The following is a 22,717-nucleotide window of genomic DNA, read 5'->3' as shown; positions in this document are numbered from 1 at the left end:
CCCAGGCTTTGTTTGGTGAGTGCCATACCGGTAACACCTCAAGCAGTATATGTATGGTATATGTAGAGATGTGGAGAGATTGCAGGAGCTGAGCCTGTTTAGTCTGGAGAAGAGGAGGCTGAGGGGGGATTTTATTAGTGCATAAAAATACCTCAAAGGCCAGGAGGATGGTGCCGGACTCTTTTCAGTGGTGCCCAGTGACAGGACTAGGAACGATGGTGTTCTGGGTTCAGCTGCCCAGGAGCAGGGGGGAAGAAGGGGAGAGTGAGCAAGTGGCTGTGTGGTTCTGAATGACCAGCTGGGGTGTTCAACCTGTATCAGGAAGCTCCCGTTTTCCCCTTTGGAAGCAGAATGTTGGAAACATGAAAGGGCTTTTTTATATATGTTATAAAATCAGTCTGAGTCAGGTCAGCAGTGACAGATAGAGGTTGTATAGCTGTCCAGGCTAATGATAGTCTTTGGATATACACAATATTCATAAATTCTTTTGACATCCAACAGTTCCTTGTTCATATACCAGTATTCCATGGAAGTTGCAGCACTACTGACAGTATTGACAATGTGTAGCATCAATCATTGATCCTAGGTGATGACTAGGATGGTGCAATATATAAAATACAAAATTACTCAGTCCTTTTAAGCACTTGAGTTGGGGGATTTTTGTTATTTTACCTTGGAAAAGGGCAGTAGGGAAATAACTTCAGCTCCTTTTTCGTTTGAAAGTTATTCTGAGCTAAGACATTGCTGTGCATTCCATTTTCACTAGGTTTCCAGGAGGTAAAGACAGACATCTCAATGGCTGCCAAGGTATGCTCTTTCTACTCTGGGTATCCCCTCTATCTCCTAATCGCTCTCCTGGCTGCTTAATTTTCCACATTCTAAGGCACTTGTGTCATGATTGTTTTATAAAATGGATGTTCTAAGTACTTCATGCTAATATTACTCTGCAAAGTATGTGTAAGGAGTAACTCCATTTCTTTGAGACTTCCTCTCTAGATGATAGCTAAAAAGGATCCTCCAGGACAAGAATCATAACAAGGGTAGGATTCATCTCACCTGACTTCCAACATCTGTGTTATAGGTTTCTACAGATGAGCTAGTCCTGAATGCATTTCATACTGGGGTTAAACAGGCACCTCTGAAGTATGATTTAGGAGTAGTACCCTGGAAGTGCTTCTTCCTCTCCAATGATATTTAAGGATGTTCAGAGGACTGCAGAGCTCAGGCTGAAGATGAAGATTCAGCAATGAAGATTCACCTGGAGAAGTTGCATTTCTTTAGGCTACCTTGAACATTAGATCAAGTTAGACGTTTGCTTCTAACTGACAAATATGCCATTGGCTTGAGTGCATCAACAAGTAAATTTCACTGAGTTTCATAAATTGCTCCAACAAGAGACTTGCGTTACCATCGTGGGAAACACTGACAGGCACAACAGTGTTTCCTCTAGAAAAGGGGCTGGGTTTTCAGTCAGGAATTTGGAGGCTTTTTAATCATGAAGAACTAAAATTTTTGTTCCTCTTCCTTCCTCTTCACTTTGTGGTTTGGTTCATAAATACTGCCTCTTTCATCCTGGATTGAGAGTGTAAGACAGAAATGACTTCCCTGGTCTTTATGCTGCTGTTAAGTATTGAGTCAGAGTGAACACTGGCTAGTCTGCAGAAATCTGGGTCCTCTGGATGGATCCCATAATAGTGATGTTCTTGCAGTAAGAAATATTCTTACCCTGAATGTGTTTCACTTTGTATGCCAGGATGAAGCCCCTTGGGTCCGTCAGTCTCCTGAGCTCTCAGAAGGTGAGATAAAAGCCACCCATAAGAGAAGAGAAAAAGTACTGATGTGTCTGGAAGCACTTGGGATTCGTTGTGAGCAGGTAAGCACTGACATGCCTAGTAAGGAAAGGAGGTATCAGTCCAGTGATGTGAGTGGCACACAGAGTGCCATTTGGAGTGAGGTCTAGACCCAAGGAAGCATCATCTTTTGACACAAGTTTTCCAGTGCAGGCTTTCTTTCCACTGCTGGGAAAAAGATTCAGGCTGGAAATTTCCAAGGAGACAAAAGGGAGCAGGAGAATTCAATCAGTGGAATTCCCAGCTGCAATTCCCATATCTATCAGCTAATTAATCATTTGCGTGCCTTTGCATATCTCTTGTATGCATGTCATGACAGTCAGGAATGGTGCCCGAGGACTGGAATACAGCAAATTTCACCGCAGTCTTCAAACAGGGCAAAAATAAGGAGCCAGGGAAGTACAGGCCAGTTAGCCTCCATCCCTGGAAAGGTGATGGAACAGCTAAACCTGGAGGCAATCTCTAAGCACATGGAAGACGAGAAGGTGGGAGACTGTTCAGGAAACATTATGTGTTGTCAGTAGCTTTGTAGCCACAAATCGAAAGCACAGCACCCTATGAGCTGCTTTGTAGAAAGTTGACTCTCTTCCACCCATGAGCAGTACTGCATGTTCTTGAGAATTTCCTGTGGCTGGCTCTCATAGTTTTACCTTCCTGTTTTGGAAATAAAACCCGGTTCTTGGTGACAAAAAGGTAACAGATGTGACATCTACAGGAACACAAGGGGCACTGCTCAAAATGCGTGTATTTTGAAGCTACAGCACAGGAGCACAGCGCAAATCTCAGCGTAATATAAAAGAGAACCCATTCTGTGACTGTGAGGTAAAGGAAAAAGTAGCGGAAAAGAGGCAGGTTATGGAATGTGTCTTAGAACAAGGAAGCGTGTCAGGTGAGAATTGCGGTAGCCTTTATCCTTGTCTGTTTAAGCCTTTGGTCTAAAAGAAATGTGTTTTCTGTCCACTTTCCAGGATAAGGTGCCTAATATTGTTGTTCTGGGATCAGGTGGGGGCCTGCGTGCCATGATAGCCATGCTAGGAACCTTGGTGGAGCTGAAGAAGCAAAATTTATTGGATGCTGTCACGTATCTGTGTGGGGTGTCAGGATCCACTTGGTAGGTCTGGTGCGATCATGAATGCTTTTCCTGCTCTATAGATTCAATAGCAATTCAACACTGTTGTCACTGTTCATAACTCCCTGTTGGGCTCACAGTGGAGTGGTAGGTGAGATATGTGCCTGTGCAATTGTGGGAGGCACAGGGAATATTTGTGACATTAACTACAGTCCTACAAGATTGACCTTGGATCCCCAAAGAGGGTGAAATTAGCACCTCAGTGGTGATTCTACCGCAGATAATGTACCTGCATGTGTATTCAGATCAAAAAGCAAAGCCCTGTTTGATTTCCCCTATGCTAGAAACAGGACTTTTCCTTCTCTTTAAAAGGTGCATGTCCCTCCTGTATGAGAATCGGAAATGGTCAGAAAAACTGATGTCCCTAGAAGAGGAACTGTATAAAAGCCTCAGTAATTCCTCCTGGCATATTGCAAAAGCAGAAAAGTACTTAGAGGAGGCATCAAGAGATGAACTTTACTCACTGACCGACTTCTGGGCTGCCTGTTTTGTATACCAAATAGTGCAGCAGGTAAGAAGCTAACTGCAAATGCCTTGGGATTGTTTTGAAGGTCTTGGAGTAATTGCAACTGGATTTGACCTTGGTGGGTGTTTGTTTGAGTAGTAGTATAAATTGAAACAATACTTTGGATCATGACATCTTATCTCTAGATATGAAAAAGCAGAAGCAGTTAATCCAGCTCCTTGGTTAACCCAAGTCTTCTAAGCGGGGGTGTCCTTAGTGCTATAGCAGGGGGGAAGGGCATTTTATGTTCCTTCAGAAGTCCATGCTTATTTTTCAGTTTGTTGAGAATGAGCTGGCTGATCACAAGGAGACCTCAGAGACTGGAATAAATCCGTACCCAATTTATGCAGCAGTGGACAAAGAAAAACTGAGTGAAAAAGGTGGAAATTTTCCAGGTAAAATATGGGCATCTAGTCTAACTGTGTCTTAAATACCATGTATTGATTCCTTTCACTTAATAACAGGCATTAACTCTGCTGATACCTGATTGCTGACTGTGAGCCTATGTCTTTGTTTATTGAGAATGGAGGAAAATATGCTTCCATGGGCTTCCATGTGATTCAGCCACTTCCACGAAAGGTCTGAATCACATTCTGTAAAAGTGGCTTTCATGGTAGGATAAGGTGAGCCATCCCTAGAATAGTATGGGGTAACAAGAACATATCATAGAGCAGGTGGTAACATGCTTACAACTTAGTTTATTCTCTATATGCCAGTTCATCTTTGTCAGCTAACATCAGAGGACTTTAGAAAGGAAAAGGAAAACAACTATGATGCTACTTCGGGACAGTGAGGTCAAATGTGTTTCCAAATACTGAATGAAAAAGTTGTTTCATTTTTCTCAGGGACCTGGTTTGAATTCACTCCCCATGAGGCTGGATATAGTGCCTTGGGTGCTTTTGTGAGTACCAGATACTTTGGAAGTGAATTTGAGAAGGGTAATCTGAAGAAAAAGAAGAAGAAATGCATTTGTTATATGCAAGGTGAATTTTCCTAATTCTGCTTCATAGAAAAAATGCAGGTAACAAGAATGCATCTATTATTCCATGAATGCATGCATAATAGTATATGAATTCTGGAGAGCAGTTCTTCTCACTTCACATGTTCAAACTGGAACATCTGAATCATAGAATAGTTCGGGTTGGAAAGGACCTTAAGATCATCCAGTTCCAGTCCCCCTGCCATGGGCAGGGACACCTCACACTAAACCATCTCACCCAAGGCTTCCTGCAACGTGGCCTTGAACACAGCCAGGGATGGAGCATTCACAACCTCCCTGGGCAACCCATTCCAGTGCCTCAGCACCCTCACAGGAAAGAATTTCCTCCTTATACCCAATCTAAACTTCCCCTGTTTAAGTTTTAACTCATTGCCCCTTGTCCTGTCACTACAGTCCCTACTACAGAATGCTTCTCTACACTCCACTGTCCACACTGACCAGTTTATATGGTTGTTATGAGAAGTTAGAGACTTATACTGTAAATTACTGAAGTTAATAAAATAGTTCCAACCCAGATGCTGAAACGTTCTATCATCCCAGCATGTTCGCTTTGCAGGGAGAGATGCTTTGCAAATTAGAGACATCCTCTTGTGAGGACCCGAAGCTCCTATTTTGCTTCGCTCTGTTTCAGTCTGGGACCAAACCTCTTTCGTTCCCTGCCTAAGCAGTATAGCTGCAAGTGTCCTCTCACTTGTTTGTGACACAACTGAACATCGCTTGTGTTTAATGACTTCATGCCCCATTCTTCTCAAAACGCACCCTTGGCACCATGCTATAGGGGAAAAGAATAAAAGAAAAACAATCTAGTTCTTACTGTTTAATTCCATTAAGGCAAAGTGTGCTACTGAAAGACAAACTTGGGTTGAATTCTCAGCTAAAGCAAGCACTGTGAACACATTTTCTTTTTGTTGTTTCAGGCTTATGGGGGAGTGCTTTAGGAAGCATGGAAGAAATTATCAAGTTCATAGGAGGTACTACATTTTTTGTGTTGCTGGTATGCTCAAAGGAGTTGTTGCACCAGTGGGAAAGTCTGGAGCAAGGAAGCCCCTTATCCTTAGGAGCATGTAAACAAATTGCATCAGGTTAAGGAACATGCAAACAAGTTGGACATATGCAAATCCATGGGACCTGATGGGATACACCCATGATTGCAGGTGGAGCTGGTTAATGTCATTGCTAGGCCACTCTCAATCATTTTTGAAAGGTCATGGCAATAGGGAGAGGGTTCTGATGACTGGAAGGAAGATGCCATTCCCATCTTCAAAAGAGCAGGAAGGGGGATGTGGGAATTTTCAGGTCAGCCAGCCACATCTAAATCTGTGGGAAGGTGATTTAGCAAATCCTTCTGGAAAGCCTTTCCAAACACATTAATGATAAGGGGCCAGTGAGGAATAGTGGTGTATTACAGGACTGAATTCTACATCTAATACTTTTAACATCATCATTAATGACTTGGATGATGGGACCAAGTGCACCCTCAGCAAGTTTGCAGGTAACATGAAACTGGGAGGACTGGATTGGTAATCTGGAGAAGTTGTGACAGGCTAGACAAATGGACCAACAGGAACACCATGAAGTTCAACAAAGGGAAATCTGAAGTCCTGCACATGGAGATGAGCAACCCAGGAACCAGGACAGGTTGGGGACTGACCAGCTGGAAGGCAGCGTTTCAGATCAGTCCTATGGATCTTGGGGAACACTAAGTTGAATGTGAGACAGCAGTGTTCCCTTGCAGCAAAGAAGGCTAGTGATATCATGGGCTGCACTAGGATGAGCACCACCAGCAAGTCAAAGGAGGTGATTCTTCCCTTTACTCAGCACTGGTGATGCCACACCTGGAGTACTGCATCTGGTTCTGGGCTTCCCAGTATGAGAAAGATATGGGCTTACACAGGGACTGGAGCATCCTTCATATGAGGCCAGACTGAGGGAGCTGGGACTATTCAGCCTGGAGAAGGGAAAGTTCAGGGGGATCCTGTTCAATTTCTATGAATGCATGCATGTCATTTTAGATACTTACAACATTCTTGTGAACATTCGTATTACTCACTTTAATGTCTCTTTGTGAGTGAGAAAGAACTTCACAGGTGCTCTTCATGGATACCTTAGGATTCCTGCTTAAAGAGGTGACAAAACTGTCTAGAAATGCTTCTCCATTGAGTATAAATCCATGGTAGCATGAGCATGAACCATAGAAGTCCATGCCAGTACCACAGGTTCACAGATTGGAATATCATGTAGAATGTGGACTGATCTTCTCCACGTTAGATTCCTTATGATGTGGAAGTATCAGAGATGGTATCTTAAACTCTGAGGTAGGACACTATCAAAATTGCTGGAGGGATAATAAGAGATGACTGAGATGCTGTCAGGCATCTGAGACATCAAACGTGGATCTGTGAGTGATGAACAGAACCAGCAGGAAATAAGTACTCTTCTGGAGTGTCAGCCACGAGGCAAGTGGGATCCTCCAAGGCATCTGAAACAGCACTGTACATCTATGGTTAGATGCATGGCTGCTTTCCTGATGTCTTTCATTGGCAGGAAGGGGAAGGGGTATTTTATTGGAAGGAGTATTCTTATTTTAATCATCCTTTTATTTCTTCCAAGACACCCTAGGAAGTTTAATGCAGTTACGGGCCAGCGTCCTCTCCTTTGCGTTCGGTGAGTTCTTGTGTTTCTTGCTCTTTATTTTTTGTAGCTTTTTTGGGGGGGGTGCTTTTAATTTAGCATTCTTTTCTGCTGTGGAGGTGGTCAGTAACTAGAATGGGCTCCCCAGGGAAGTGGTTACAGCACCAAGCAATTTGGAGTTGAAGGAGCATGTGGATTATGCTCTTAGTCGTGTGATCTAGTTTTAGGTAGTTGATGAACCTTATGAGTCCCTTCTAACTTGAGCTAATCTATGATACTGTGATGCTGTGATGCTATGATTCTATGAAATGTTCACATGGAAAATGGAGATTTTAATGACTCTAAAATACAAAATAAATTCCTACAGTATTCTCTTGGTAATACTGGAAGAAATCACACCAGGCTCACTCAAATACTGTGAGGTGTCCCTGCCCGTGGCAGGGGGGTTGGAACTTGATGATCTTAAGGTCCTTTCCAACCCTAACTAGTCTGTGATTCTATGATTCTATGAAATCGTTATTACATTTCTTACTCCTTTATGTACTTATTTGTTTGTTTTTTTAAATTCAAAGTGGGAATGAAGTATTTGAAGCATATTAGATAATTCCCATTTACTCCAAGCTATATTTCTGCTCCGCCTCCTATTACTTTGTTTCGTGGAGTTTTTCTTCCAAGATGAACACAAAGGCCATGTGAATCCTGGTCTAGCTGCACATCTGTCCAGTTGCAAATGCTCAGTGTTAGGTGGTTTTACTGTCAAACAAGAAATACTATGGCACATGGTTCCTCTCACGAGCTTAAACAACTTCTTCAGGAGAAGAGAAGTGAGGTCAGTGTTTCTAGAGATTCCACTGAATGTAGAGACTACATCTTCACTGATTCATATATCAGTTACTTTATAATTTGATATCTGGTAAGATAAATTCCACTCTGATGTAACTTTCATCTTATCTTTCTTAGAAAGAAACCCAGATACCGCCATTGCTTGTCAGTCTCTTCTACTTCTGCTAGACCTTCAGTTGTGTGCTGTAAGTGGGAGTGATCCTAAGGAAGTCTTCGAGAAACTGATAAGTGTATTGTCAGGCAAGTGAATGATGCTGAGATTTCCTAGGACCTGCATTTTTACTCATCTGGTTTTACAAACAGTGATTCCTTTATTGTGCATTTGCATATTTTCCTTTTCTTCTTTCCTCTCTTTTTAAGGAGACGGGGGACAAAGTGAATCCTTGAAACTGTGCATTGCAATACGTGATTCTTGGGCAAAGAAAACAAGGGAGGAAAGAATGGCGAGCTGTGCTGAGCTGGGCAAACAGATAGAAAAGGAATTTGGAGGCAAGTACTGTATATTAATGCCTATCATTAACAACACCCTCTCCACCTCAGGTACAAACACCTACCTGCATAAAAAGTTACCTTGAAGGTTGCCATGAATTTGTTTCTTTAATGTGTTGGTTTTGTGCTTTTTCTCCACTTGATCTTCCTCAGCGTATTTTGGGAAGGGAAGTTTTCCGGAAGGAGAGTTACCACCATCCCAAGCAGTCCTCCTAGGCAAGTGTATCTTATTTTTAATATCTTTTATTACTCTTTGTATTGTGCATGCTTTGAAAAATTCCAGCTTTGGAGTTTTATGAACTTAAATTCTGGTTCCTTCTGGAGTGAACCAACTAGTGCTCCAAGGTTAAATCTGGGTATTGCAGACAGGTCTTCCTCCTCTCCAATGCCTGTTCCAAGGAGTGTGTTCATGGATAAAGCCTGGATGTTCTCTGTCTGCACAGTCCAGTCCTCCAAACTCTTTTACTGTCCTGATCTCACATTCTCTCACAAGATCTTTTGATGCTATCATGGCTTTCACCTACTATACCCCACCTTGTACAGGTTGTGCAATTGGGTTGTAGCATGGTTCTTTATTCAGGTGGAAAGAAGATGAAGAGAAATAACAGTCCTTCTGAACCACAAGAATGATGTAAGAGGCCCAGAAAAGATCAGGCCTCTCTAATGTACAGCTCTGGTGCAACCAGGGCTGTTCATTACCTGTGAGCCTCAAGCGTGGTGAACATGTCAGCCGGTGTAGGGCCAGAGTCCTGGATAGTTTGTGCCTTGAAAGGCTTACTCAGATCTGTTTCAGCAGTACTAAGAGTCCATTGCTTAATGTTCATTATTTGAACTAGAGGAAAGCGTGGTTCTCTTCTGAAACACTCGGGCCTTGTCACTCAGGATGTCTGTACAGCATCTGCACATATGTTCTTCTACCACCATACATCTCCCCCAGGTTTTGTAACACCAGTCAAGAAGTGAAGTTCTCTGGATTTAACCATGTTCTGAATTGTATTGTCTCTCCCAGGCTCAGTGTGGGATGTCCTTAGGGTGGTGTATAAAACAGTCCAATGCGTGCTGACCTGGAAATGGGGAACAATTCATAACTTCTTCTACAAATGCTGTAAGAAAATCCAATTAAATAATGATCTATGGGGCAGAATGCATGGGGTATAGCAGAGCTTTTATGCTATGTTTGTGTGATGTTCAGCTGTCTTTGCCATTTTCCTTCTTAGTGATTTAGATAGCTTTTCAGGTTCCATTGCTCTCTTAACAGCATCCTATTATGGGCAGCAAATAAACTAGTCATAAACAACACTCTACTAGAATCCAGATCTGCAACATCATCGCAGATATATAAACTCAATTCTGTCACAGAAACACAGGCATCTAATGTCACACAGACTGTTGTCCCTGTGTACAGACTGGGACAACAGCATTGAGTTGGGAAACACAAAATGAAACCTATAGGACCCCTGTGTCGTTTTGGAGGAGAACCTGGAGGGCACAAGAATTAACCTAAGGAGATGGAACTGGACAGCTAAGTTTATGAAATCGAATTGTGCTCCTGATGCATGAGGAATATTTTTGGTCTCTAGATTCCATTGCCTGCCCTAGCTGTATGTTCAATTGTGATAACAGAAGCTTTGGCACCTAGTATGGAAGTAGAAAGCTGCACTTATCAACTGCAGTTAGGTGTTGTGATTTCTAGCTGGCTCATGCATTCATTTTTCTGCTCAATGATCTTCTTATGTTAAAGCTATGGGTGCATGGTTCCAGGTTTGACCTTGAAGAGCCCATTGGGAATTCTGATTTGCAATTGACCACAGTCAGAGAGAGGTGGGTCGGGAGGATGGGGACTCCTCTTGCCAGAATACAGCTAGACATCTGGCTGGGCAGGAGAGGCAAGGAGAGGCGGGTCTCAATACCTTTCTGAGATGCATCATCAGTGAAGACCAATAGATATTTTGGGGGCTGGTCATGTGTGTGTATATATTTTATACATTTGTATATATGTCTTTATGTAATCTCATTGCTTTCTTTCATTGGATTAGCTAACATGAAGCCCTCTTACCTGGTCGAAAACAAAATCATCTCTTTGATTGATGCTGGTCTGGCGATAAATTCTGCCTATCCTCTGGTACTTCGAGCCCAGCGGCAAGCAGATCTGATCATCTCCTTTGATTTCAGCTCTGGAGATCCTTTTGAGGTACACTCTTTGACAGGCAGTATTTACAGCAAAATTCCTCTTTGCCTTTGAGGAGGTCTTGTGTCAGGATCTGTAAGAATCTTGCCCAGTTTCCCTTTGTGTAGGCTTTTTCCTCCTAATATACTCAATTTCCTTTTATAAACAAGTTTCATTACAAATGAGGGTACATGTACAATCCTGTTTCTGTAATTGCTTCCATTTAAACATTCATGCCTAGGGGATGAGTTTAAGGAGCTTGAGTTAAAAAAGAACTTGCTAGGCTTGCAAAATGTTGTTGCTGTTTTGTATCATTCCAGAAAGATCTTGTGAAACGTTTGTCTTTTGTGACTGCAAGAGTCATCATGTCTTGAGCTACAACTTCACCTTTTCCCAAGAGTGCTTAAGGAAAAGTAATAAATCTGTATAATCTAAGCCCTGAGGCAATTTGGTGACAGAAATGCCAAAGTATCAGTTAGGAGTCTGTCTATGGGAGAGGCCAATCTGTTCTTAATGCCTAAGACCCCATCTTTTGCTGTGAAGTGCATTCTTTGTGGAGGGGCTGTTGGAATGAATCGTGTAATATGCCATTTACTCTGGGAAGCTTACATAAAGTGGCTGCTGTTCACAGGCCTTGTGCCATCTAAAGCAGACTATTGCAAACCCATCAGAGAAGAGTGAAAAAGACTCAAAGGTTGTTTCTTCTGAACTCCTGAACAGTTGGGAATAATACTGCTCAGGGAGACCACAGAACCTCATTTTGTGCAAACTCCCAACATAAAGCCTATCCCAGTCAATGCTTTCCTGCAAAGTTAAACCAATGTTAAAGTTAATGTGTGCCTCAAATCAGACAGGTTGTTGTCTCCCTTTGATGGTCAGATTCACATAAGAGACATGGGCAGTTCTTAGTTTTGCTGGAGTGGTGGAGTGTTGAATTTTGTAAGAGCTGTAGAGCAACAGGAAGGGTTGCTTTGGAAAATAAAACTTGTTCTGAAAGTTGAGGAACCTGGTGATGTCTCCAGATGATTTTATAGCCCCCAAATCCCTTTAATCTTACCATCTTCCAGTGTCTGCCCCATTGCCTTGCTGGGTGTAGCTGTAGTTTCTTAAACAAAGGTTCCTGCTAGAAGCAACCCCAGAAATGAGTGCCTGGTCTTCATTCATATTCTAGACTTAGCCTGTTCCTCAGAGAATTCTTGTGGAAAACTTAGACTTTAAAATAAAATATACGTTACAAATATGTATAGCCCAAGAAATTGTTCTGTAGCAATTTGTTTTATTACTGGAGATAGGACTGATTTATTCTTGGGGTTCAGAAAAAGCTAATGACAAAATGCTTACACAACTTCTCTGTGTGTCAGACTATCAAGAAAACGGCTTCATACTGCCAGGAGAACCACATCCCATTTCCCAATATAAAGGATCAGAAAATGGATGAGAACAACCCTTCTGATTGCTACATCTTCCGAGGAGACAAGTCATGCCCCACAGTCATGCACTTTCCACTCTTCAACAACGTGAATTGTCCTGGTAAGAGGCTGTATGCAGCGTTGTCTCTGTATTTTTGCATTTCATATTCTCAACATATATTCAGTGCCAAGCATGTTAGAGTCCTCCTTTATTCAGTGCTGCTGCTGCAAGTGGAGACAGAAGAGAAGGAGCAGGGCAGACTCTACGAAGAAGCTTGCACAGGCATTAATGTACTCACCCTCTAGATGTATGTCCTGAACTATAAGGATTTTACACTACTCTTGATTTGTTCTGTAAATCAGTGTGATTAAATTGTGGTCCTTCTACTGAAGAGCTGTTGGGAAGGCATTATATTTAGAAGCCACAGTATCCAAGCCTGGGATATTTACCACTGCTTCCCTTTATAGTTATTGGTGAGGAACAGTATCCCCCCCTCTCAGACACCTGATGAAACAGATATTGAAAGAGGTACCTCCAGACTATGACTGATGTCCTCCTCTCTCTTCACTGGCTATGGTAGGATCTAATATGGTGAAGAATTTGTATGTGAAACTTGCAGATGTTCAATGATTAATGCTTTTCTTGAAAGATCTTGCAGAAAGATCTTGCAGTTTTCTTGAATGATCCTGTGGTTTTCCCTTTGGCATTTACTTACATATTTTGTTGACCTATTTTCTAGGTAAAATAGAAGATTACAGAAAACAGTTTTCCACCTTTCAAATGTCTTTCCCAGGAGATGCCATCAAAGATCTTCTTAAGAAAGCACAGTTGAATGTATCCAACAATAAGGTTAAGATTCAGAATGAGATAATGCGGCTTGTGGCTTCCTCTCGTACAAATAAGTTACCAAAGTGAGGGGGTTTTTTCCTTCAGTGCAAGATGCTGGATTTATGAATCACTCCAAATGTAAGTTTTATTTTTTACGAAGATTTATGAAGCTCCAAATGGCTCCAAACTTACCCCACTGCACTGCTCATTTTGGACGTTTGCTGTGAGTTTTCACACTGTGCTTCCTACAACTATAACAGATTTCTCTATCATCTTAACTGCTTCTTGAAGTTCCTCTACAGACAAAAGAGCCAAGAAGATGCTCTTGGGAGTGAATTATTTGGCACATTTTAAATGTATTTGTGAGACTAAGATGGTCTGAGTTTCTGAAGGGCTGAAAAGGCTCCTTTAGAAGTGGCTGAGATGGACACACTGGTGTTTGCAAAGAAAGCCTGAAACTAACAGCCAAAAAAATCTAAAAATAACCACAAGGAAGAATAAGGGATGAAGAAGGAGAAGGAGAAAGAGGCTTTCCACAGAAGAGTAGCTCACCAGGCAGCACGACAGATGATAAAGAATTAGATGAATCTGTCTTAAAGGGAAAAAAGAGCCACTATAATTTGCTTTTGACAATGGAAGATGAATAATAGAAGAACCATGAAAGAGATGAAAAGTCTGATGGTCAGAGACTTACAAACCGTCCTGGTAAAACTAGGGTGTCTCTGTACAAGAGCAAGATGTCTGTCTATACCAACCAAACGTGAACTGATACCAGCCTCTGATTTGCTCATGATACTGGCTTTTCTAACCTCTTTCTTTATATGTATTTGTTGCTTATTCTTTTTTTTCCCCCCACATTTCATATATATCAGATTTAAACCTTATTGTTTATTAAATATGAGCTATAGCTTGTTCCTAATGGCAGACATATTCCGCTTTGTCCCACAGTGTACTGCATAATCCCAGTCAAAGAATGTATCTCTCATAATCTGGCATTGAACAACTGTATCTGTGACATTAAAAAAATCTCATTAATTAAACATCCTCCTCCTGGAAACCTTTCTTGTGCTCAACCCCCCATGGTAGGGGGGTTGGAACTGGATGATCTTAAGGTCCTTTCCAGCCCAAACCGTTCTATGATTCTATGTCATCTAGGCTCAGAAGCAGTCTCATCAATGTACATAAATACCTGAAGGAAGGGTGCAAAGGGGAGAGAGCCAGCTTTTCTCAGTGGTGCCTGGTGATAGGACCAGAGGCAGTGGGGACAAACACACACAGGAGAGTCTGTCTGACTTGAGCACTGGAACAGGGGATGTAAAACCTCTGCCTCTGGAGATATGAAAACCCAACTGGACATGGTCCTGGGCAACATGCTGTAGGTGTCCTGCTTGATCAGGGGGGTTTGACCAGATGATGTCTAGAATTCCCTTCCAAACTTCAGTGTTCTGTTTCCATGGTTCTACAAACCAGCTCTCCTCACACCCTGCCATGTAAGCGATGTGTCCCAGCAGTGCCATCAGCAAGGTGCCTAATTATTCCCTAAGCTGGAAGAGTGATGTAAAATAAAGGACTAACTGGAAGTATAAAATGTGCTGGAGAAAGGAGGCACAACTGATGTATTCCATGTGAGAAACAGGTAATGTGGGATGTGATGTAATTCGCGGGGTAGATGGCTCTGCTTCAGTTACTGGTGGTGTTCTGTTTGGGATGACTAAAGACAAGGGAGACATCGTCAGTGGGCTGGTAGCCTTTCCACTTAATGGAGTGAATTTCCAGCACAGGGTTCCTCTCATGCTAAAATAAAGACCTAGAAAGCTTCAGAAGGCAAGCATAGGGATTGTGACTTAATGGCTTTGAGCATGCTAATGGGAGTTTGAAGGCTTGAGATAATATAGAACTGGGATGATTTGCAGACTGCTTATGAAATCCTTGCTAGGATTCGTTGCTAGCAACAGATCATGTTTATTGGTGTTATTGTTGGCTTTTTGTTTTGCTTTCTTCTCCAGGAGTATTTATTAAGGTGAATTAATGACATTTAATGAGAATAATTTATTAGCATTTTCTGTTTTGTCAAGGAATACCATCATTTGCTTTGTTTGTGGACAACAGTTCTACTGTTTGTCACTGTTGCTAAAACGTGATGAGGAGACCTTGGCAGCTCACTGCCACCTGGAAGATGATGCAGACTGGTAACCTGGAAGAATTCAGGAGCTTCTTGTTGTTATGTTACCATAAGTATAGGAAAATGGGATTAAAAGTAAAGTGCTAAAATTTATATTTGTCTGCTAAGGCAGGAAGCCAGCCTGGAAAACAGAAATTGGGCAGAAATGATAAGAATTGGGCAGAAATGCTAAGGTGTGCTTGCAGATCCTGACCTGTGGTGGCACACAAATAAGACAGGGGAGGATCTAAATCTTATCTCATCATGTAGGGTCTGTATCTTCAGGGGTGAACACACACCGGTGCTTCTGACACTCATCTTAAGATTGGCAGAAAGTCTCTCTGAAGGTATTGAATCCCTGCCTTCGACAATGCAGCAGTAGTGATGAATGCAGTACTTGGACAAGTAGTGATCTGCAGTCAGGTGCGTTAAGAAACGCTTCAGGTTTCTATGGAAAAGGGTATGCCCTCTCCTTTGGAATCTGCCCTCAAAGGCATTCTAATGCATGGCCTCTGGGGTTTGTAATGGGTACTATTAAGAAAGGTACTCGGATTCTGACAGGTATTAATTAAAATGCCTTTTTTTGAACTAATGTGAAAAGGGAAGGGGAATAGCATAGATAATGTGTCCCTTCAGATGCTTGGAACCTGCAGTCATGACACACTGGATGGATTTCTAGCCAAGGCACAGCCCGTTACACGGATCCTGTCTGCGGAGTAATTCCCACACATTATGGTATTTAGAACTCTTACCATTTTTTCTTAAGAACTGAAAAATGCTGTGCATGATTTCCTCTGTCTGGTAAAAGGATATCCACACGAGAGCATGCTGCTTCATTTTAAGAACGTGGACAAGAACCTGCTTGGCAGTGTCATTATTGGTGCCAAGTGGGAGCTGCCTAAAGGCTGCTTCATTATGCTAAGTTTGTCCTGTGGCCAGTTGATATGGGCAGCACAGGCAGGTGCCTACTCAGGTCAACTGTTATGTAAATCACTCACTGTTGGCTTACAATAGTCTTCTAGTCAAGACAACCACATGTAACCATCTGATTAGTCTTTTGCTTATGCTTCTTGGAACAACTTTAACATTTTTTTTTAACTATTTTTTAACTATTATTCAGCTTTCAGAGACAAATCAGACAACAGCAGAGTTCATCCTCTTGGGACTTGCCAGCAACCGCTTTTCGGAGATCATCCTATTTGCCATTCTCTTTGTTGCCTTCCTCCTGATCCTCCTTGGAAACATCACTGTCATTACCATCACACTGGTGGACCAACGCCTCCACATCCCCATGTATTTCTTTCTCAGGAATTTCTCCGTTGTGGAGATTTGCTTCACTTCTACCTTCATGCCAAGAACTCTCTACAGCCTCCTCACAGGAGCAAAAACAATTTCCCCCTCTGGATGTTTCCTTCAGTTATCCCTCTTCTTCATGCTGGGTATCTGCACTTTCTTCCATGTAGCTCTCATGTCCTTTGACCGCTACATGGCCATCTGCCGCCCTTTGCATTATGCTACCTTCATGAGCAATAGGTTTTGCCTCCAGCTGGTGCTGGGCTGCTGGGTAATGAGTTTCTTCTTGATGATCTCCCCACTCACAGTTATAACCCAGTTGCCATTCTGCGGGCCTGGTGTCATCAACCACTTCTACTGTGATATAGCACCACTGCTCCAGCTGTCCTGCGCAGACACAGGCGTCATTGAGAAAGTAGTGCTAGTGACTGGTGTTCTGATACTACCTGGTACCTTGTCAGTAACTGCTTTTTCCTATGCATACATCATCCACACGGTCACACACATCCAGTCTTCAGCAAGCAGGAAAAAAGCCTTTTCCACATGCTCCAGTCACCTCATCGTGGTCACTATTCTGTACAGCAGCTCCATCTTCAGGTACATCCGACCAAGGCAACGGGGCGGGAGGGATTTTGACAAAGTTGTATCTTTCCTTTACTGTGTGGTTACTCAGCTGTGTAACCCTTACATCTACACCCTTCAAAATCAACAAGTCAGACAGGCCTTGAACGATCTAGTGGCAAGGTGTGTTGTAGGCTCTGATGATATTCTGAAATCCAGACATACAAAGCAGTGAGTGCATGTGAATGACTTCCTAGCAGAGCCCCCAGTACCCTGGGGAGGTGAGGGAGAGGGGGATAGAGAATGAAACAGATGGAATTCACCACACCTAAGTTTATAATAACTATGATTGATACCTGTTTCTCTACCCTGACTACATACATCTCCTTGACTTAATCAGTTGGAAGTAGCCGTATTTGATATGTTGAAAATGAGATGTGGTGAAATCCAAGCCGGACAACACAGACTCCACTGCCCTCCTTCATTCGTGGCTTCACCATTAAGCAGCACAGTGGGATGTGGACTGGGGAGTTGTGGTCAGTGCACAACAGGTTCTGCACTTGTAAAGTGGGACATTGCTGGATCTGCTCATGAAAAGGATCTTGATGATTCTCCCTATATCACAAGCTCCAGCCAAGGTGTGCCTGTACCCTCATGATGAGGGTCACACAAGGATGGACTGATACACATGTGCTCAGGCATGTCTGCATGGAACCATGCCCATATCTGTACGCTCACACAAAGCTAAAACCATCAGCACATGGGGACTCTGCTGAGGAGATGCTGGGACCGCACTGGCACAACAGGGCTCAGGTACTGTGAGGAAGGACCAGGCCACAGACATGCTCCTGATGTTCCCTGAGAAGCCACAGAGACTGCACAGAGCGGGGATGAGGCACAAGAGCCCAGCACAGGTGTCCTGAGAGCACTGTTGGTGTTGCAGTAGGGTCCAGCCCTGCCAGCAGAAGCCCATCTGCACACAGCAATGGCCTTCCCTCAGAGAGCTGAGGGGAGCAAGAGGAAAGGCTGTGCCATGTCCTCTCCTGTGGCAGTCCTTGGGCATGCGGAAGAGAAGCACGAGAGCGGTGCCCATTTCCCACAGTGTGGCCACAAGCAAGCCCACAGGAATGAGCCAGGAGCACATCCCCTGCCTGCACGGGATGCACCAGCCCTTGATGGGAGGCTTCTGCTGCGCTCACGTGGTTCTGCCCCGGAAACCCTTGGGCTTCTCATCCCGGCACTGACAGAAGCCTTCCTATGGCAAAGCACATGAGCCGGGAAATGAAAAGGCAGCAGTGCCGGAAACCGGGACACGGCCCCTGCCATTACCTGGGAGGGTTTGCATTTGCCATGGGCTTGTCAGGAAATTCCTGCTGCCACAGAGGTGCCTGTGGGCCTGAGGCACTGCAGGACGACTATAAAAGGCAGCCCAGGTCTGTGCTCCTCATCCACTTCTCTGGCCTCCTTCTCCTGGCAATCAGGTGAGTGCGAAGCCTCTTGTGCTGCTGCTTCCAGAGCAGGTCGTTCCTCCCCGGGGCTCTCAGCTGATGGGGGCTGTGCTAGCGCAGGGCTGGGAGCTGCTTCTCGGTGGGGGGGCAGAGGGAAGGGGAGAGAAGGGCTTGTGCAGAGAGAGGCTGGGACTGAGCTGAGGCATCTGCTGGGCTTGGAGGTGGTCAGCGTGTGCTGGGCCAGGAGGTGCCTTGGCTTGCCCAGGCTTGGGTGCAGAGCTGCTGCTGCCGTGTCCCATCCTCTGCTTGCCCCTGCCCTGTGTCCAGGTGAAGCTCCAGCATCCAGACATGTCCTGCTGCAACCCGTGCGTGCCCTGCCAGCCCTGCGGCCCGACCCCGCTGGCCAACAGCTGCAATGAGTGCTGTGTCAGGCAGTGCCAGAGCTCCACCATCGCCATCCAGCCCTCCGCCGTGGTGGTGACCCTGCCCGGCCCCATCCTCAGCTCCTTCCCTCAGAACACCGTTGTGGGCTCCTCCACCTCCGCCGCCGTTGGCAGCATCCTCAGCTGTGAGGGAGTGCCCATCAACTCCGGGGGCTTCGACCTCTCCTGCATCACCAACCGCTACTGCGGCACCAGGTGCAGACCCTGCTAAAGCTGCTGGCTGCGTCCTCAGGCAGGAACATCCGCGACCTCACACCATGGATCTGCACAGGAGATAGAGCTTCGCGGCGCTGTTTCCTTCTCCCACTGTCTTCTCCATTCCTTTCCTGTCTCCACCTCCCGCACCAGCCCAGTGGGGACCTCCTGGCCTCTCTCCCAGTGAGGGACAGGCAGACGGACACCCTGCAGGAGCTGCACCGCATCTTGGGGTCTGCCCCTGGTGCTCCCTGGGAGCCTCCTCCTTTTCTTCTTTACCCTCATTAAAGTTGAGCTGCATCCAAGCCTGGGCCTCCGAGTCCTCCTTCCTTCTGTGGGAAATTCTCAAGTCTGCTTCCCCTTGGAGGTGGTAAAAACATCCCTGGCTACTCCACCGACAATGGCCATCAGTGAGAGCATGGCTCCAAAGGGTGGCAGGAGTGGGCATGAGGAGACAAGACTGCTCAGAAGAGCACACAGCTTCTTCTCTGATCTTCTCTCTGCCATCCTCTCTCCTACCTCAGCTAGTACGCTATCTCTGCATGCACAGCACACATGGGCACAGGCAGATGAGATCCTACCTCATGCAGTCCTTCAGCACCTGTCAGAGCCCAGCTCTCTCCAGGCATGCAGGGCTGAGGTAACCCAGCACTTAGGAAAATGACAGTGGTAACACCAGAGTCCCCCAGGTTAGGTGACAGACATGGGGAGCTGATAAAAATCCCCACAATCCAGGAATAAGTGGTGCTCCACTTAGACATACACCTGTCTATGGGTCTGGAAGGTTCCAAGCAAGATGGCTGAAGGATCTGGCAGAGGAGCGTGCCAAGCCACTCTCCATCACTGATCAGCAGTCCTGGTGTAGTGGGCAGATCCCCAGATGTTGGAGGTTGGCCACTGTGATGTTTCTTTAGAAAAAGGCAGGAAGGATTTTCCCAAAGCTCCAGGCCTGTCAGCCTGAGCTTGGTGCTGGGGAAGGTCATGGAGCAGATGATCCTTGGTGAGACCATAAGGCACGTACTGGAAAATTTAGGTATCAGACCCATTTCACACGGGTTCCTGAAGGGCATGTACTGTTTGACCAACCTGAACTCTTTCCATGACAGGGTGACCCACCTAGGTGATGAGGGAAAGGCTGTGGACATTGTCTATTTGACTTTCCTGAAGCTTTTGACACTGTCCCATATCGTTCTGCTGGAGAAAGTGGTTCCTCATGGCCTGGAAGTGTGGATTCCTTGCTGGATTGAAAATGGCTCGAAGGCGGATTCCAAATAGTGGTCATAAATGGCGTCACATCTAGTTGGCGACTGATTACTAGTGGTGGTCCTCAGAGTTTGGTCTTGGGGCCAGTGTTTACAATCTTCGTTGGTGATCTGGGTGAGGGGATGGAGGGCACCCTCAGTGACTTCGTGGACAACACCAAGTTGGGTGGGAGTGTTGATCTTCCGAAGGCTAGGAATCTCTGGAGAGGGATCTGGACAAGCTGGATCCGTGGGCTGTGGCCAATGGAAGAGGTTCAACAAGGCAAAGTGCTGTAGCCTGCGTTTGGGCCACAACAACCCCCTGCAAAGCTCCAGGCCTGGGGAAGAGTGGCTGGAAACTGCCCATGAAAAGGACCTGGGGGTGCTGGTTGGTGGATGTGAACATGGCCCATGTAATGCTCAGGCAGCCAAGAAGGCCAAGGGAATCCTAGTCTGGAACAGACATAGTGTGGCTAGCAGGACCAGGGCATTTGAGGCTGCACCTAAAATCCCGTGATCATTTCTGTCCCTCTCACTACAAGAGACACACTGAGGAGCTGGAGTGGGGCCAGAGAAGGGCGGTGGAGCTGGTGAAGGGCCTGGAGCACAGTGTGATGGGGAACAGCTAAAGGACATAGGGAACTTTAGTCTGGACCTTCTCTCTCTCTCCAGCTACCTGACAGGTGGTTGTAGTGAGGTGGGGTTGGGCTCTTCTGCCCGGTAAGAAGTCATAGGAGAAAAGGAAATGCCTCAAGCTACGTCAGGGGAGGTTTAGAGTGGAGATTAGGGCCAATTTCTACATCAAGAGTGTGATCAGGAATTGGAACAGGCTGCCCAGGGAAGGGGTGCAATTTGAACAGCCCCGGGAGCCTTAAACAACGTGCACATGAGGGCCTTAGTGACAATGATTACTGGTGGATCTGGCAGTGCTGGGGAAGGGTTGCACTTGATGATCTCAAAGGTCTGTTCCAACCTCACTGATTCTATGATTTTATGAGAGGGGCCAGGATTTAGAGCATTAGCCAGGGCTGGAGACCAAGGCCTACAAAGGAAATTTTCAAGTATCATTGAAAAGAACATCTACGTTTGCATTCTTAAGGAAGCCACATTCATTTCATCAGGGAAGATGAGCACCTGAAATAGGATGAGATCCTGCTGGGGGTGCTGGGTTCACAGGTAGTGGGGACCCTGTTGGACAGCCTGGTCTGGCTGCTGCCAGTCCTAAGTGTTGGGATAACTCACCCGTTCATGCCTGAAGAGAGCTGGCCCCTGCCAGGTGCTGAGGGACTGTATGAGGCAGGATCTCATCTGCCTGTGCCCGTGTGTGCTGGGCATGTAAGGGTGGTGTGCTGGGTGGCGTAGGGGAGAGCAAGGCAGAAGCAGTGGGCTGTCCTCAGGCAGCATTGTCGCACCATGCCAACTACCGCCACCCTTTAGAGACATCCCCTCACTTATGTAGTTTAGCCAGAGATGTCTTTGTCACGTCCAAGAGGAAGCAGACTTGAGGATTGCCCACAGAAGGAATAAGGACTCGGAGGCACAGGCTTGGATGCAGCACAACTTTAATGAGGGTAAAGAAGAAAAGGAGGTGGCTCCCAGGGAGCACCAGGGGCAGCCACCAAGAGGCGGTGCAGCTCCTGCAGGGTGTCCGTCTGCCTGTCCCTCACTGAGAGGGAGGGAGGGAGGGAGGCCAAGAGGTCCCCACGGGGCTGGTGCGGGAGGTGGAGACAGGAAAGGAATGGAGAGGACAGTGGGAGAAGGAAACAGCGCCGCGAAGCTCTATCTCCTGTGCAGATCCATGGTGTGAGGTCGCGGATGTTCCTGCCTGAGGACGCAGCCAGCAGCTTCAGCAGGGTCTGCACCTGGTGCCGCAGTAGCGGTTGGTGATGCAGGAGAGGTCGAAGCCCCCGGAGTTGATGGGCACTCCCTCACAGCTGAGGATGCTGCCAACGGCGGCGGAGGTGGAGGAGCCCACAACGGTGTTCTGAGGGAAGGAGCTGAGGATGGGGCCGGGCAGGGTCACCACCACGGCGGAGGGCTGGATGGCGATGGTGGAGCTCTGGCACTGCCTGACACAGCACTCATTGCAGCTGTTGGCCAGCGGGGTCGGGCCGCAGGGCTGGCAGGGCACGCACGGGTTGCAGCAGGACATGTCTGGATGCTGGAGCTTCACCTGGACACAGGGCAGGGGCAAGCAGAGGATGGGACACGGCAGCAGCAGCTCTGCACCCAAGCCTGGGCAAGCCAAGGCACCTCCCGGCCCAGCACACGCTGACCACCTCCAAGCCCAGCAGCCGCCTCAGCTCAGTCCCAGCCTCTCTCTGCACAAGCCCTTCTCTCCCCTTCCCTCTGCCCCCCGAGAAGCAGCTCCCAGCCCTGCGCTAGCACAGCCCCCATCAGCTGAGAGCCCCGGGGAGGAACGACCTGCTCTGGAAGCAGCAGCACAAGAGGCTTCGCACTCACCTGATTGCCAGGAGAAGGAGGCCAGAGAAGTGGATGAGGAGCACAGACCTGGGCTGCCTT

At 45.9% G+C, this 22,717-nt stretch overlaps 3 protein-coding genes and 1 pseudogene across 3 annotated transcripts; 3 read left to right on the top strand and 1 right to left on the bottom strand.

Annotated features, from left to right (window-relative positions):
• The first annotated feature begins 699 nt into the window (after positions 1-699).
• On the top strand, positions 700-13,771 carry PLA2G4C (phospholipase A2 group IVC). The gene is made up of 15 exons (XM_061477536.1): positions 700-807; positions 1,754-1,873; positions 2,819-2,961; positions 3,292-3,490; positions 3,762-3,879; positions 4,330-4,467; positions 5,402-5,566; positions 7,095-7,148; positions 8,034-8,198; positions 8,319-8,447; positions 8,601-8,663; positions 9,457-9,552; positions 10,484-10,638; positions 11,976-12,144; positions 12,764-13,771. The coding sequence occupies exons 1-15, from the start codon at positions 796-798 to the stop codon at positions 12,937-12,939; spliced, it is 1,902 nt and encodes a 633-aa protein (XP_061333520.1). The 5' UTR covers positions 700-795; the 3' UTR covers positions 12,940-13,771.
• Positions 13,772-16,076: 2,305 nt separating this feature from the next.
• On the top strand, positions 16,077-17,165 carry LOC133281738 (olfactory receptor 6E1-like). Its single transcript, XM_061477535.1, has one exon. It carries the CDS (start codon positions 16,077-16,079, stop codon positions 17,100-17,102), a length of 1,026 nt encoding a protein of 341 aa, XP_061333519.1. The 3' UTR covers positions 17,103-17,165.
• A 1,052-nt stretch (positions 17,166-18,217) lies between these two features.
• On the top strand, positions 18,218-19,106 carry LOC133281841 (feather keratin Cos1-2-like; annotated as a pseudogene).
• Positions 19,107-21,739: 2,633 nt separating this feature from the next.
• LOC133281834 (feather keratin Cos1-2-like) lies at positions 21,740-22,502 on the bottom strand. Its single transcript, XM_061477680.1, has one exon. The coding sequence runs from the start codon at positions 22,344-22,346 to the stop codon at positions 22,041-22,043; it is 306 nt and encodes a 101-aa protein (XP_061333664.1). The 5' UTR covers positions 22,347-22,502; the 3' UTR covers positions 21,740-22,040.
• Between the last annotated feature and the right edge of the window lie 215 nt (positions 22,503-22,717).

The sequence above is a fragment of the Pezoporus flaviventris genome, unplaced genomic scaffold, assembly GCF_033815535.1.
Source record: "Pezoporus flaviventris isolate CSIRO_AGI_PZ_B2104156 unplaced genomic scaffold, CSIRO_AGI_Pfla_v1 ptg000107l, whole genome shotgun sequence".
Lineage (NCBI taxonomy): Eukaryota > Metazoa > Chordata > Aves > Psittaciformes > Psittacidae > Pezoporus > Pezoporus flaviventris.
The sequence above is the reverse complement of the archived record's forward strand: the minus strand, read 5'-3'. Positions and strand labels throughout refer to the sequence as shown.